The sequence below is a fragment of the Phyllobates terribilis genome, unplaced genomic scaffold (genome assembly GCF_046119375.1).
Source record: "Phyllobates terribilis strain yellow unplaced genomic scaffold, ASM4611937v1 Scaffold_1__5_contigs__length_1240528914, whole genome shotgun sequence".
NCBI classification, from domain to species: Eukaryota; Metazoa; Chordata; class Amphibia; order Anura; family Dendrobatidae; genus Phyllobates; species Phyllobates terribilis.
In genome coordinates, this window is record NW_027362761.1 from 759,747,873 (window position 1) to 759,763,603 (window position 15,731).

General features: G+C 40.4%; 1 protein-coding gene across 2 annotated transcripts in view; it reads right to left on the reverse strand.

Annotated features, from left to right (window-relative positions):
* LOC141149867 (GRAM domain-containing protein 2B-like) overlaps nt 1-15,731 on the reverse strand; it is a 94,073-nt gene that overhangs the window by 14,870 nt on the left and 63,472 nt on the right. For both annotated transcript variants that reach the window (XM_073636926.1, XM_073636927.1), the window contains exons 5-9: nt 14,259-14,362; nt 8,943-9,041; nt 6,721-6,792; nt 4,350-4,421; nt 4,144-4,216 (exon numbers count right to left, since the gene is read on the reverse strand). In XM_073636926.1, coding sequence (XP_073493027.1) covers nt 4,144-4,216; nt 4,350-4,421; nt 6,721-6,792; nt 8,943-9,041; nt 14,259-14,362 — 420 coding nt within the window. The remainder of the gene's footprint in view (nt 1-4,143; nt 4,217-4,349; nt 4,422-6,720; nt 6,793-8,942; nt 9,042-14,258; nt 14,363-15,731) is intronic.

The following is a 15,731-nucleotide window of genomic DNA, read 5'->3' on the forward strand; positions in this document are numbered from 1 at the left end:
TGTGGTGCAACGTGACGTTGGTGGATAGAGCGAGACATGATGTCCCAGATGTGCTCAATCGGATTCAGGTCTGGGGAACGGATGGGCCAGTCCATAGCTTCAATGCCTTCATCTTGCAGGAACTGCTGACACTCCAGCCACATGAGGTCTGGCATTGTCCTGCATTAGGAGGAACCCAGGGCAAACCACACCAGCATATGGTCTCACAAGGGGTCTGAGGATCTCATCTTGGTACCTAATGGCAGTCAGGCTACCTCTGGAGAGCACATGGAGGGCTGTGCGGCCCTCCAAAGAAATGCCACCCCACACCATTACTGACCCACTGCCAAACCGGTCATGCTGAAGGATGTTGCAGGCAGCAGATCGCTCTCCACGGCGTCTCCAGACTGTGTCACGTCTGTCACATGTGCTCAGTGTGAACCTGCTTTCATCTGTGAAGAGCACAGACCAAAACATCAGCCAGAAAGCATCGGTACTGAGATGTGGTGTGTTGTCCCCACCTGCAGAACCACTCCTTTATTGAGGGTGTCTTGATAATTGCCAATAATTTCCATCTATTGTCTATTCCATTTGCACAACAGCATGTGAAATTGATTGTCAATCAGTGTTGCTTCCTAAGTGGACAGTTTGATTTCACAGAAGTTTGACTTACTTGGAGTTATATTCTGTTGTTTAAGTGTTCCCTTTATTTTTTTTGAGCAGTGTATATAGTTAGGATGACAATGGGTGAACCTTCAAGGTATGCATAAGTGTCAGTGAAGATAATACCTCCCCATCTAAGGAATTTATGCACAAGAGTACCCAGAGGGTTTATGTACCCAGAGCTTCAGCAAGAGACTACTTGTGTTTGGGGTGCAACCTGTCATGTTTATTGATACAATTTTGGGGTATAAACAACGCATTGATAGATTTTTATTGCATTTTATTGTGGTAGATGCTGCAACCAAAAAACAGCAATTTTGGCGTTTCCAATTTTTTTTCCTTTACAGCATTTACCATACATGTCAAATAACTTGATATTTTGCTACATCAGACCATTCTCGGTGCAGCCATACTGAACTGAACATGTTATTTTTAATACATTTCTTTGAAATGGGGGAAAAGCTCTGTGATTTGATTTTTTATCCCGTTTAAATCACTTTTATAATACAATACAATACAATACAGTTGTATTGCAATATATAGCATAAGTAACATCACAGCCTTCTATGAGGCCCAGCCTGAGGCCGGGCTTCACAGGAGTATCGACAAGCAGCCACAGGGGCCTTCTGCAGATGTCTGGCTGCTATCATAAAGCAGAAGAGACTAAAAGGGAACAGTAAGCACTGCTTATTACATGTACGTAGCTTTTCTTTAAACACTCTTACTCCTTCACCCTACTTACATAAGCCCTCACAGTTTTTGCTCAACTAATACTCATTCTCCTTCGTTATCCCCAAACCCCAGCACCCTCTAACCAAATAATTCTCTCCTTCCCACCTGACCTCAACTGCCAACCTGCTCCTCAACCTCAGATCTCTCCTACTAAAACATAAAACAGGCCGGCCTCTCTGTTTCTCCCACCTGCTCTCCCCTCCTTCTCCTCACTACTGGCGACATATCTCCCAATCCTGGACCCCCACAGCTGATACCTCCCAATAATCCCCCCTCCTGTCGCTCACAACCTAATTTGAATTACCACAATCTCTCCTATGTAAAACATGTGTCCTCCTGCTCCCTCTTTCTGGAGCACTCTGGAATGCCTGCTCAGTCTACAATAAGCTCTATGTGATCGATGACCTCTATCTCTCGCAATCTTTCCTTCCTGGGCCTCACAGAAACATGGCTGACACCCTCTGACACAGCCTTCCCTGCTGTGCTGTGTTACAGTGGCCTCCACTTCACCCACACTCCTCACCCTGGTAACAAACATGATGGCGGAGTGGGTCTTCTCCTTTTTACCAACTGCACCTTCAACCCAATCTCACCCCTACCCTCCTTTATCCTCCCTTCTTATGAAGTCCACTCTGTCCACATCTACTCTACCTCTAACCGGCCGTCATATACAGACCTCCCGGCCCGGCCACTGCTTTTATTGACCAATTCTCCACCTGGCTTCTTCACTTTCTCTCTGCTGACATTCCCACCATCCTCATGGGTGACTTCAACATCCCTACTGACAGATTATCCACCACATTCGCATTCTTTAGACAGAACTTGAAAACCCACCTCTTCAAGAAAGCTTACAGCATGCAATGATCCCGCTGCCGCCTCACCCCAACCGTCTACTTCCCCGTTCCTGTAGAATGTAAGCCCGCAATGGCAGGGTCCTCTTCCCTCTGTACCAGTCTATCATTGTTCATTTATTTACTGTAAGTGATATCTGTATTTTGTATGAAATCCCTTCTCAGAATCAATGGTGCTATATAAATATGTAAATAATAATAATGATATCATAACATATCAGCACCCCATGAATGAATTGCGGAGTAAAACTTTCATGGTTCCTGGTCTGGCGTGCCTCCCAGCACCAAGTGTTTGTGTAATATAGCTGGAATCTGCCAGGTATTGAACTGAATCCGCGGCATGACGTACATATGATGGTACATATTGTAGCAGGAAGGGGTTAAAATACCTAGTGCCTTCCTTTTTAATCATACTGGCAAAGTTCCTCCCTACACTCTTGAACTGATCAGTCCACATCAGTGAAAAGTGTCCCAGATTACAAACTGGATGGAATATGGCAATTGGAGGAACCACACCAGAAAGATTAAAGGGGGTGTCTATTCCAAATCGATAAGTGTGCAGTCACTCTGTGTGACTGCAGACTTATGAATTTCCACCAGTGCACGCACTGTGCGCTGCGGGGATTCGCCGGTTCCTGACCTAGGACCGGAGGGTATGTATGAGTTGTACATACTCCAAGCCAGAGCCCATCTAGTGGGCTTGGGCTCACTCCATATAAGTGTATGGAGCGAGGCCGAGCCCACTGACCGACAGTGCGTGTGCTGGGGGGATTCATAAGTCTGCAGTCACACAGTGACTGCAGACTTATTGATTTTGACCGGAGAACCCCTTTAATAAAGACACCTGCTATTTATTGTGAACTGGAGAGTCCCTTTAAATAAATTATAAGGGTGTACTGTCAAGTGTCAGCTATGTTGCTCCCCAATAATGATTAAAAACTATCAAATGAGTTAATAGTTTCCATAGACTTATATGTACTAATTATATACACATCAAAGCTGATCATACACAAAATACAATGCTAAGATATATGATAATTGGGCTGACAACTATTTTCCCATAACAATTTCAGTAGAGAAGAGACTGTAAGCAGCTGCTGGATAACGCAATCCAAAGGCACATGGAGGTACAGTGTTAGCCTAGACAAGACAAGCCAGTGAGTCTGTCAAGTCTAAAGAAGTTGTCTTATCAAGACAAACCCTATAGTGGATATTATACAGTGAAGTTTCCCTGCAAACCAGAACTGAGAACTATATTCTTGTATTACATGCAAAGCCGATCCTAATTCCTAAAAATGGATGTCATGAATCACGACTGCTATCTAATAAATAATGCAGTAAATGCCTTAAGTGTGTTAAAGGGAAAGCATTTGTACAAATAAAATAGCAGTACATGATATAAACCAATATTATATAATACCGCTACTGAGACTGTAGGAAAACTGTCACTACTTTGAGGTCTGTCAGCATCATTTTTTAAATGTTACAAAATGTATGATATATGTATGTAATAGTAACAGATATGAACAGGCAGAGCTCTAAGTCAGGTCTGACCTGTTTGCTCCATTAGGACATAACACTTAGACAATGAGAAGTATGCCACAGAGCTGTGGCTGACGAGCTGTTTTCCTGTAACCACCCATATTTGCAGTGTCAAAGGATTAAAAAAAAAAAGGTGAACTGTTAAACATGTTTGCACGCCACCTACAACATTTTTTCAGGACCTTCTTGAGTTCTTTCCCTTTACAATATACTTATAGATCTATCCTAATGTGTTTGTCATTGGAGACAACACAGAAGATTAGGTTATCAATTTACTATCCAAAAATTTAGTGAACTCATTTTAAGTGCATCTTACAAGAGGTGCAAAGTTATCAGTGATAACTATTTTCTGTCCACTCCACTCTCTTTTACTCACCCGCTTCTTTGGCACCGTTCTCTGTACTGTCTGATTCATGTGGTGTTTGTTCTAGGTCAGAATGACTGGAATTCTGCAAGTAAAGCAGAAGATACCACATACACGGTGTTAGCACAAACTTCACCTATGCCAGAATCTTTAGGATGTCTCATGCTATTGATCTCCAAACTACTGTAGTTATCTTCCACTTGCTATGAAATCCTTACCAGAATTTTACTGCATTGTTCTGAACTTGGCTCTGCCGAAGTTGATGATGGAGTGTTGCAAGCACTTCCACCCTTCACCAAAAAAATAAGCAGAAAGATGGCAAATTATGGACCAACATACACCAATTGTGTTATGAATGAACATGTGATACATCTTATTAACAGTTACTGAACTGTAAGATAATCCTATTATATAGCTAAACCAATTTTTAATATTAAAAACAAACTAAATATCTATAAAAATGCATATAGTAAAAAGAAAATGAGAATATGTAAACACAGTAAAAATGTCCATTGCCAAAATGATGTTATCACCAGCTTCTCTTTGTATTTCCAGTTTTAATGCATAATAATATACAATCTTCTAAATAAACAAAATATATATATTGTTAGATGGTATATTTGAGAAGAGTTATTCTGCTATAAAGTAATATTGTTAAAGGGTATCTATCACCAGATTTTTGCTATCTAATCTGAGAGCAGCATAATATTTAGGCAGAGACCCAGAGTCCAGTGATGTGTCACTTACTAGCTGCTTAATGTAGTTTTGATAAAATCACTGTTTTATCAGCAGGAGAGTAGAAGCCTAGTAAACCTGATGCCAGGTAGTCAAGCATGTTCATGAGCTGTGTATAAACCCGGTTTCACCACTGAGTGGCCACTTTATGTCTACACTGTACATGGGCTGCCAATGAGTGGTGTGGGTGGAGTTACACAGAGCTCAACATTTAGAGAACTGCTACACCTGCAGCAGAAAAAAACAACGACTTTATCAAAATTACAGCAAGCAGCCCAGTAAGTGATACATTGCTGGAATCGGTGTCTCTGCCCCCACATCATGATGCTCTCAGCAAAACAGATTCCTTTTAAGTATTTAAAGGGAACCTGGCACCAGGTTTTCGCCACCTACTCTGAATAGCATAATGTAGAGACAGAGACTCCGATTCCATACTTACTGCCCTGCTTGTCGTAGTCAGGGCTGTGGAGTCGGAGTCAGAGTCGAAGCCCATTTTGGTGGAGTCGGAGTCTGTATAAAATGGACCAACTCAGACTCCTAAAATATATAATAAATTGGGTACAGTAGTTCAATGCAGTTTGTGGGGAATATTGTTTTCATAAGAATTTGGGAAAGTTCTGAAATGTCCTATAAATGTCTGTCCTATTCCTGATCTAAGGGTCTAGACTTTTAGCTGAGATGAATCTGTGCTATAGTAAATTTAGAACTTAAACATGAGCCGTGTATGAGGGAGTCGGAGTCGTAGAGTCTGAGTCGGTGGCATAGAAATTGAGGAGTAGGAGGTATAGCTTACCGACTCCACAGCCCTGGTTGTAGTTTTGATAAAATCACTGTTATATCGGCAGGAGATTATCACTAGAGGACTAATAATCCTGATGCCAAGTAGTCTTACAAAGTCATGAGTTCTGTATAACCCCACCCCAGCACTGACTGGTAGCTTTCTGCCTATGTACAGAGTACACAGAAAGCTGTTAAATCAGGGGGTTATACAGAGCTCAGCATTCAGAGAACCGGTAGATCAGAAGCAGACAATACAGCTGTTTTACCAAAACTACAGCAAACAGCCCATGGATACCTTACAGGAATTAGGATCTCTGTCTCTAAATCATGCTGCTCTGAGATGAGGCTGCAAAAACCTGGTGACAAGATTCCCTTTTAAAAGAATATGGGCAAAAGCAACAATGCACAATTACCAAAATAAATTACCCTTTTGTTTGTGATTCCAAACATTTGTACTTTCTTAAACATGTGACACTTGTATAGACCACACATATTTATTTTAGTCCCAAGTATGCCTCGCTCCCTAGATAAAATTTATGGCATATAGATCTGCTGTAAACAAAGGACTGGTGATATTTCCAGTAAACTATAACAGAGTGAGACAACATAGGAATGGGGGAATGGTATTCTGCAGATCTAATTGCAGATAGCACATCATAAGTCTGCGTTGTAATTGTTAACAGAGAACCCTGAAAAATCTGAAAATATTATTGCCAAGCACTTGTATACAAAAAATGTTTAGTGAACACATTAGCAGATAGGAATGGGGTTGGTCAGACAAAAGGTGTGGACTTGTAGCAAAGCATATATAATGCAAAAAAGACTACGCAGGAGAAGCGGGGATAATACAAAACACACAAAACCCATGTAAAATCAGTACGGTGAACAGGACATTTTGGGTCATCACAATAACAATATGACAATTGTATGTACAGTAATATGATCAGCTGGGGTCAGGTGACTCACGGTCGAACCAGGCATTGCTGTCCACAAACAAACCATAAGGTAAGCTTGTGTGAACCCCAAGCATCAGCACTTTTATTTTTCCATCCTGCTGCATGTGACAACACTTACTTGAAGATTAGCGCACACAGAGCGAACAGCATGGTAACACATCTCTCTGTTCCGCAGAGACCCAAATAGATACTGAGGGGAAAAATGGAAATCCCTTTAAACATTAAAATATTTGAAAAGTTTGACATATGTTGCACGGATATCCATTATGTGTAAAATCAGTACAATACAAAATCATATGCTGAGAAATATCCATATTAAGTGCATACAGGGTTAATTATTAATAAAATGTGAACGATGTTATAACATAAGATTAAGGAGTTGAGTGGTAGGCTGTATCTATCAATAGATGAGCTGCTTATAATATCCCTCACATCCTATTATTAATTAACCATGTATGGACCTTTTGTGGATATTGCACTTCCTATGGGATTGTATTTTACACAATATAATGGATTTCATTGTAGCACATAAGAGGATGTATATATGTATTCACTATGTGATTGTATCCTGCCTCTCTAAGCTGTTTACTGTATTGATTCTATTTGATTTGTACACACCATATTTGCCTGAAAGAGGCCCTAGCTTCCAGGGCTAAAATGCCTCATTCTCTAATAAAGTCCCCACTTACCGCATTTGTTAGATTATAAAACACACTTTTTAGCAAAAAAAAAAAAAACGGATGCTACTGGTTCTGACCAGCTGAAAGACCTTTCTGGTCATATTGTTAGTCAAATGTTTGGAATGAATTTCAAAATTTGGTATTGTATATACAGCAGATCTGAGTGAGTATGTAGCAGAGCCGTGCATGTGTGAGTATGTAGCAGAGCCGTGCGCGTGTGAGTATGTAGCAGAGCCGTGCGCGTGTGAGTATGTAGCAGAGCCGTGCGCGTGTGAGTATGTAGCAGAGCCGTGCGCGTGTGAGTATGTAGCAGAGCCGTGCGTGTGTGAGTATGTAGCAGAGCCGTGCGCGTGTGAGTATGTAGCAGAGCCGTGCGCGTGTGAGTATGTAGCAGAGCCGTGCGCGTGTGAGTATGTAGCAGAGCCGTGCGCATGTTACTATGTAGCAGAGCCGTGCGCATGTTACTATGTAGCAGAGCCGTGCGTGTGAATGAAGCCGGGATGTGTGTGTGTGTGAGTATGTAGCAGAGCTGTGTTTTTGTTTGAATGTAGCAGTGCTGAGTGTATGTAGCAGAACTGTGTATAAACAGAGCTGTGTGGATGCAGCAGAGTTGTGCATATAATGTGCATGGTGTAAAGCTAAGTGTGTATAATACTCGTTGCAGAGACACGCTAACAATAAACAGGCATATTAGCTACCTATTCTACCTTAGTACTTTTAGATTAGTGATATTGACCACCCCCAATTCTTTACACCACCAGGGAAGTTAGTAGAAAATATGTTTTCCTATTTTCTGCTGCATAAACCTTTGGTGAATCTCAGAGTAAGGTGCATCCTTGAGTCTGAAAAATACAGTATTTGAAATTTCTATGGAAAGCTGCTTTTTCTTTGGATTTTTGTAACTAACACCCACCCAGACTCTCATACACTATGCTGCTCCATTTTATTCTATAATTAATAACTTTGCTTTTACAGCAAGCCACTATGAGAAAGTTAATTTCTTCTGTGCTTAGGAAACTGCAGTGACACTGGAAAGTTAGGGTGCGTATTATAATGTTCTAAAATTAGCGGAAAGAGCAACAAAAATTGGGTATGTAAACATATTCTATTAAAAAAAACAAACCTTAAAAACAGGGATGAAAATGACAGCAACCAAAGGGAGTTTTATTCACACTAGCTTCTTTTGCCTTTTTAACAAAAAGTGAGGCTAGGTTAATTTTGATAAGGTTCTTTTTACAGTGCATTCTAAAAAAAATTCAGATGTATACCTGGCTCCTATGTTACATAAAATAAACACACATAATGAAATGTATTTAAACTGATTAGTGTAGTCTGCTGCGCTAGTCCACACAGAGAAGAAAAGGTATCCGGGGAGATATGCCATCACAATGGAGCCAAAAACATCCCTCTTTTGGTCTCCACTGGTGTATTAGCACCCTATGAATACATTTATTTGATAGGATATATGTAGGGGAAACAGGCTGGGGTAGCCTAATGCTGTAGATGCAATTTCTTACCAGTTTAAAACATTTATTTACTATAGGTAGACATTAAAATGTTTGTCCCCAACCAATAAGATTATTTACATAGACAATAAAGCAGTCACCTTCAGTACATAGTCACTTTAATAAACATCATTTCCAATTATAGCCACACTCACCTTGTCCCCATCAGTGGTTCGGACACTCAATGCATTAGGCACCAGTAAAGCTGTATTTGCTTTTTTAACAATAACCACTGAACTGACAGGAATCAAGACCTGGACATTAAATAAATACAAGTTTGTGAATAAAATGAAAATGCCACGGGCTTCATACAGTAGAAAGTGTATCTTTACTCAGTTATGAGTACACATATGCAACCCTACAAGACGGATGTAAACTTAGGCATAAATCACATGAATGTCAGAACTCCTGGAGACAAACACTGCTGTTTAAAAGGCAAATTATTTCTGAAATATCCATCACCTGAGCAAAGCATTTCTCACATCACATTGGTAAAAATTATAAAATTGCAACAATAAAAACCTTAAACATTAAAAATTAAAGCAGTACTTTTGTCCATCAGCGGGCGTTCTATGGAGAAGCACGTGACCAGACCAGTCTGTTAGCCTCCCACTTTTAGGAAAGTGGTTTTCCCACGTGAGGTCTTTAATAATTGGAGAAGGCTCTTGGACACTGGTCACACGTTCCTCCATCGGCAGCCAATATATAGACAGAAGCATTGGAAATCCAAATCTCTCACAGGGATTCATTATTCTACACCACAATAACTTAAAAAAATACCTAGTACCAGTCTGAGGCTGCCCTATTTATTTAAAGGGAACCTGACAGCAGATATTTGCTTCCAGATCCACAGGCAGCATGCATCAGACACTGGCTGTACGATTTAAGGAAAATATATCCAAGGCTGTGTGCCCATGATCTGTTTTTTTAAGCGTTTCCGCAGTGGCAATTTCGCCGCAGAAACGCTTAAAAAAAACGCTTGGTAGAAGGTCTGCAATGTTTCCCAATGATAATCCGCATGTGCTGTGCACATGCTGCGGAAATTTCCGCTGCGGATTATCATTGCGGAAAAATCTGCAGCCCAACCATTAATTTTGCGTAATCGCGGCGTTTTCCCCGCCATTGACTTGCATTGGACCACATAACATCCACATGACTACACGTGCACATGCGGATATTAAGCGATTCAATGCGCGGATGGTACCTGGGGTCTGGAGAAGAGGAGACTCTCCTCCAGACCCGGGTACCATAATACCTGTAGTTAAAAAAGAATTAAAATAAAAAATAAACATATACTCACCTTCTGATGGCCCCCGGTCTCCTTCTCCGGTGTCTTCGGCTGCTCGCGGTGGTAAAAGGACCTTCCATGACGTCATTTAGTCATGTGACAAGTCACGCGACCGCTGACGTCGGCGGTCGCGTGACCTGTCACATGACTAAATTATGTCATGGAAGGTCCTTTTACACCACCGCGAGCTGCCGAAGACACCGGACGCACCGTACAGGAGACCTGGGGCTATCGGAAGTTGAGTATAATGGGTTTTGTTTTTTTTTTTACTATTGATGCTGCATTTGCAGCATCGTAACTTGGTCACACTATATAAATCCATGCTGGTTGCATGGATTTATATAGTGTGACTAAGTTGTCGAGCACTTTTCAAGTGATGCTAAAATCGCTTAGAACCCGCATGCGAAATCGCATGTTAAAAACGCTTCCCAAACGCTTCTACCTGGCAGAAAAAACGCATGTAAAATCCGCATGTGTTTTTTCCGCCAGGGAGATGCAGAAACGCTCAGGAAAAATCCGGAGCATTTCTACATCGTGGGCACATAGCCTAACTCAGAAGTGCTGAGAGCAGAGACTGAGCCACATGGGAAACTAGATAGTCCGGGCTGATCTCAGGAAGCTTCTCCCCACCAGTTTCCCTTGAATCTATCAGTGCGTGTATGGGAAGAGACCTGTTATTCTAGGGCAGTGGGCAGAGAGAAGCCTCTGGAAACCCATCTGTCCAACTAGTCTCCTATAAAGCTCGGTCCCCAGCTATTAAACTATGGTTTTCTCTGAAAGTGTTTAAAAATCAAAATATACATAGCTGAAATCATGCAGCCAGCGTTTAATATATGTTGCCAGTAGATTGGGCAGCATGCATCAACTGTCAGGTTCCCTTTAAAAAGGGAGTGAGCAACCTCAAAGTAGTGAATTTTCTTAATAACCGTTAACAAGAGTGCCCAGGATGTCCTCATAAAAAAAAAAAAAAAAAAATTCTGGCAAAAGTCAGGTCAAGTACCCTACGCGGCCCTTCTCGCTATGAAAGAGCGAGATCATACTCTTTGCACTAGTACAGCGCTGCCCCTACTTTACTGAGCAGTTAACAGACTGTAACATCATTAGTGATATTACCACTCGTTAACAGCTTATTAAGTTATACGGCAGGCAGCATTGGGATAGTGCAACATATGAGAGATCACAAACACATGGGATCTCGCTGAAACACAGTGAGCAGAGCAGGGGAGGGTTGTGATATTCCGCTCTGCATGCCAGGATCCCACGGCTCAGAAGTTGATTTTTGTGACCACTTTAGTTAATAGGTGAGATTCTGAGGCTGCCTACTCCTTGCTTAATTAAAAGGGCATACCCAGAATGGTGATATGTACTCTTTAATTAATGTATATACAACAGAAAAGTAAAAAAAGCAATCAGTAAAAGAAGAGACTAAAACAGGGTTCACACTGTAATGAAAAGTTCAACAATCTCTTTGACACCCTACATTACTTTGTGAATGCATGCTGGCTGGAAAACATAGGCTCTTCTGTCAGATGTACCATGATGAAGGAAAGCAGTAGGACGGGTTTTGCAGAAAGGTAGATCCTATGCTAATAGCTGTCAGGAAATACATTTTTTGGGCAACACAGGTGGCAATGCATAAACAAGGCATAATAAAGAAACCTTTCAAGTACTATGTTGTGGTTTTGTAATATGCTGTACATCTATACTACTATAGTGTGAATTATTTGCCACTGATGTGTGTGGTTGTCGTAAAGGATGTATTCACACAGCTTCCAGTAACACCTGTTTGCTGACAACATTACAATATAATCTACTTCTCTGGCGCAGAAGTCACCTCTCTGAGGTCAAGAATGTCTATGAGCCATATCCTTTTCTCATCACACTTCCTAAGGCTCAATGGGAACAGAACCGAACTCATCAACTTTCCTCCATCTCACGACATCACGCTTTCCTCTGTATCACAAGTTCACTGCCTCGGTGTAACTCTTGACTCTAATGTCCTTCCAACCACACATCCAAGCCCTTACCACTTCATATCGCCTCCAAGATTTCCACAATTCATACTTTCCTCAACCATGAATCAACTAAAATGCTAGTACATGCCCTCATTATTTCCTGCCTAGATTATTGCAATATGCTCCTCTGTGGCCTCCCAACGCTTTGACACCCATCTAGTCCGTCCTTAACGCTGCTGCTCAATTAATCCATCTCTGCCCTTGCTACTTCCCTGCCAATCACTTCATTGGCTTCCAATTCCCCAGCAAATTCAGCAAATTACTAACAATGTCTTACAAGGCTCCATAACCTCTCTCCTCCATACATCTCCAGAATAATCTGCTGATACTTTCCCACATGTAATCTCCAGTCCTTACAACACCTCCTTCCCTCGTCCCACCTTCCTCACACAAGCATCCCTAAGATTTTTTTTGAGCATCCCCCATCTTCAGGAATTCAGTGCCTCGACATGTTCGATTGTTTCCAAGAATTGAAATCTTCAAATGTAACCTGAAAAACTCTGGTCTTCAGGAAAGCCTACAGCCTGCAACGTCCCCGCTGCCAGCTCACTACCACTGGAGCTGCTCCAACGCCCCCCATTGTCCTGTAGAATGTAAGCCCCTTAGGGTCCTCTCCCCCTCTATACCAGTCTGTCAATGTTATCAATGTTTGTTTGTTAACCGTAATATTGTGTGTGTGTGTGTGTGTGTGTGTGTGTATATAGATAGATATTAAGGGAGGTATATATCTCGATAGATAGATATTGCACCATATAATTATTGGTACTTTTAAAATAAATATGAATTATTCTTTTTTTATTACTTGTAACTGTCTAAAAAATGAATAAACTTATCTGATAAAAATATATGAATGTGAATAATAAATAATAAATGAATAAAAAACAGTTATAAATGGAGCTGTGAGACATAGTATATATTGTAGATAAATGTAGAACAACGGAAACTTTATTGCAACAAATGCTGAATTTGTACAAAGCAACTTATTAACCAAATTGTTGTGCAATAACTGTTAGGCTATGTTCACACATCATGTTTTTTTTATGCAGTTTTTTATGCAAATTTTCAGCTGCCTTTTGCAGTACCAGCAAAGTCTATGAGAAACCAGAATTCTCTGTTCACACATCATGGTTTTTTTTTGTTCAGGATTTTGTGCCTTGCATGTTTTTTTGGAAAATAGAGCATGTCACTTCTTTCAGAGTTTTTTCAGCGTTTTTCACCCATTGGAAGTAATGGGTAGTGAAAAACCAAGATGTGTGAACATAGCTATCAGGTTTTGCTGCGTTTTTAGTGAAAATAAGCAAGTACAGCAATATGTGAAACTCATTTATTTTTGTGATTTTACCATCTTATCTTGGTCACTGAGAAGTTGTTTGTATTAGTACAGTATAATTAAATTAGGGATGTGTACAGTGTAAACATTGGCTGAGCTACCTGCAAGATTGAACAATACTTGTGGCCCAGGCAGGTGTGAAATTAAACAATGCCCTGTGCAACTCCATGGCAGACTCCATAGTGTGAAAGTAAATAGTGTCAAACAAACTCAATGCACTGCCAAACTATTCCTGAACAATTCACCCCCCCCCACTGTACATTTGAAATTCTGGTTAATATGGTTTCACGTGTCTTGCATTGGTGACCTGTGTTCATGCTTCTGTGGTGGAAGCAAAGCTGAACTTACATCATGTTTTTTTTCAATGTTTTTTGTGCCTAAACGAGAATGAGATTTTTTTTTCACTGAATTTTATGTACATGCATGACAGAGACCAAAGGACAGTGAGAAAAACGCTGAAAAAATGTACCAAAAAAAAAGCAAGAAAACAGTCACAAAAATCCTGAACAACCTCCTTCATCTTCACTGATTACAGATTTTACCTGGGAATTGACAATTTTGAAAATAAAGCCACTAAGTGGTCACATTGTGGAGCAGAAGTCAATTGGAGCACAGAACAGCAAAAGATTGACTTTAGCATTTAAGAGGTTATCAGCAGCGATCAGAACTCATCTCCGATTGCTGCTGTTAGAGGTGGATGCTAAATATATAACAGACAACATCTGTATACTGCGGGCTCAGCTCCTGGGGTTAAACCTAAAACTAGACACAAGATAAACACTGGAGGCATTCTAATACATTCATCTGTACAAATGATCTCTGCTGTATAGAAACCCACCTTGATTTCCTTGCGAAGCATTAGACAAAAAAATCCTAAGTGGCTGCGGGAGATATAAAGTCGTCCTTGGTACAAGACCTCTCTTTGGAGGGCACAAGTAAAACCTGAGAATGTACAGTAAGGAACTTTTATTACTGAAACTTTAAAGGCAAAGTCAAACTAACTGATTGAAATCTGTCATCAAGAAGTGCCAATGATTTCTCCGATCAAAGGGCTTTACAAGGAACCAGTCATATTGAAAATGGAATCTGCTCTGCAGGCAGGATGTTATAAGGCCGAGGGATCAGATTGATGCACATTTTTATAATAACACACATAATCCCTTAAGGCCAAAAACAGGGATTAACTGGAGACACGACACAATTGAAAGTAAAAAGGCATATTTTTATTATTAAATTCATTAAAATTATTTTGTACTCACACACATATATATTAAAAATTAAGCAGGAAAATATTATTATCAGCAAAGCAGGGACAGATATGTGGGTCTCAAACCAAAGGCTAACTATATAAGCTAGGCAGACTAGAGACATATATTCAAAGATATTGTAAGATATTATTCTACAGCCCAAATGATGGACCAGTATGTATAAAGTGCTAGTACTCAGTATATATGTGGATCTCAAGTCAAAGGCTAATTATATAAAACAGGCAGACTAAAAATATATATTCAGAGATATTGTAAGATATTATTCTACAGCCCAAAGTAATGGACCAGTATACATAAAGTGCTAGTGCTCAGTATTATTCATCAAAACTTACAGTATTGCACATAAAGTTACCACATATGCCTGCTGACCAGTCAATATGAATAGAACTACCTATTGGTATAGTCCACCCTCTTTGTAAATATACTGCCAACATTAAGGTCCTAATTGATAGAAAGCCCACAATCATGTGGATTCAAAAACGGCAAAACACCGGGACCACAGTAAGGCATAGAAAGCAAGGGGACATTACCTATCGCCAAGTGGAGAGAGAAAATGTAGCCCACAGTTCCTACCCTAGGGGTGCAGCAGCAGGAACTGTGGGCTACATTTTCTCTCTCCACTTGGCGATAGGTAATGTCCCCTTGCTTTCTATGCCTTACTGTGGTCCCGGTGTTTTGCCGTTTTTGAATCCACATGATTGTGGGCTTTCTATCAATTAGGACCTTAATGTTGGCAGTATATTTACAAAGAGGGTGGACTATACCAATAGGTAGTTCTATTCATATTGACTGGTCAGCAGGCATATGTGGTAACTTTATGTGCAATACTGTAAGTTTTGATGAATAATACTGAGCACTAGCACTTTATGTATACTGGTCCATTACTTTGGGCTGTAGAATAATATCTTACAATATCTCTGAATATATATTTTTAGTCTGCCTGTTTTATATAATTAGCCTTTGACTTGAGATCCACATATATACTGAGTACTAGCACTTTATACATACTGGTCCATCATTTGGGCTGTAGAATAATATCTTAC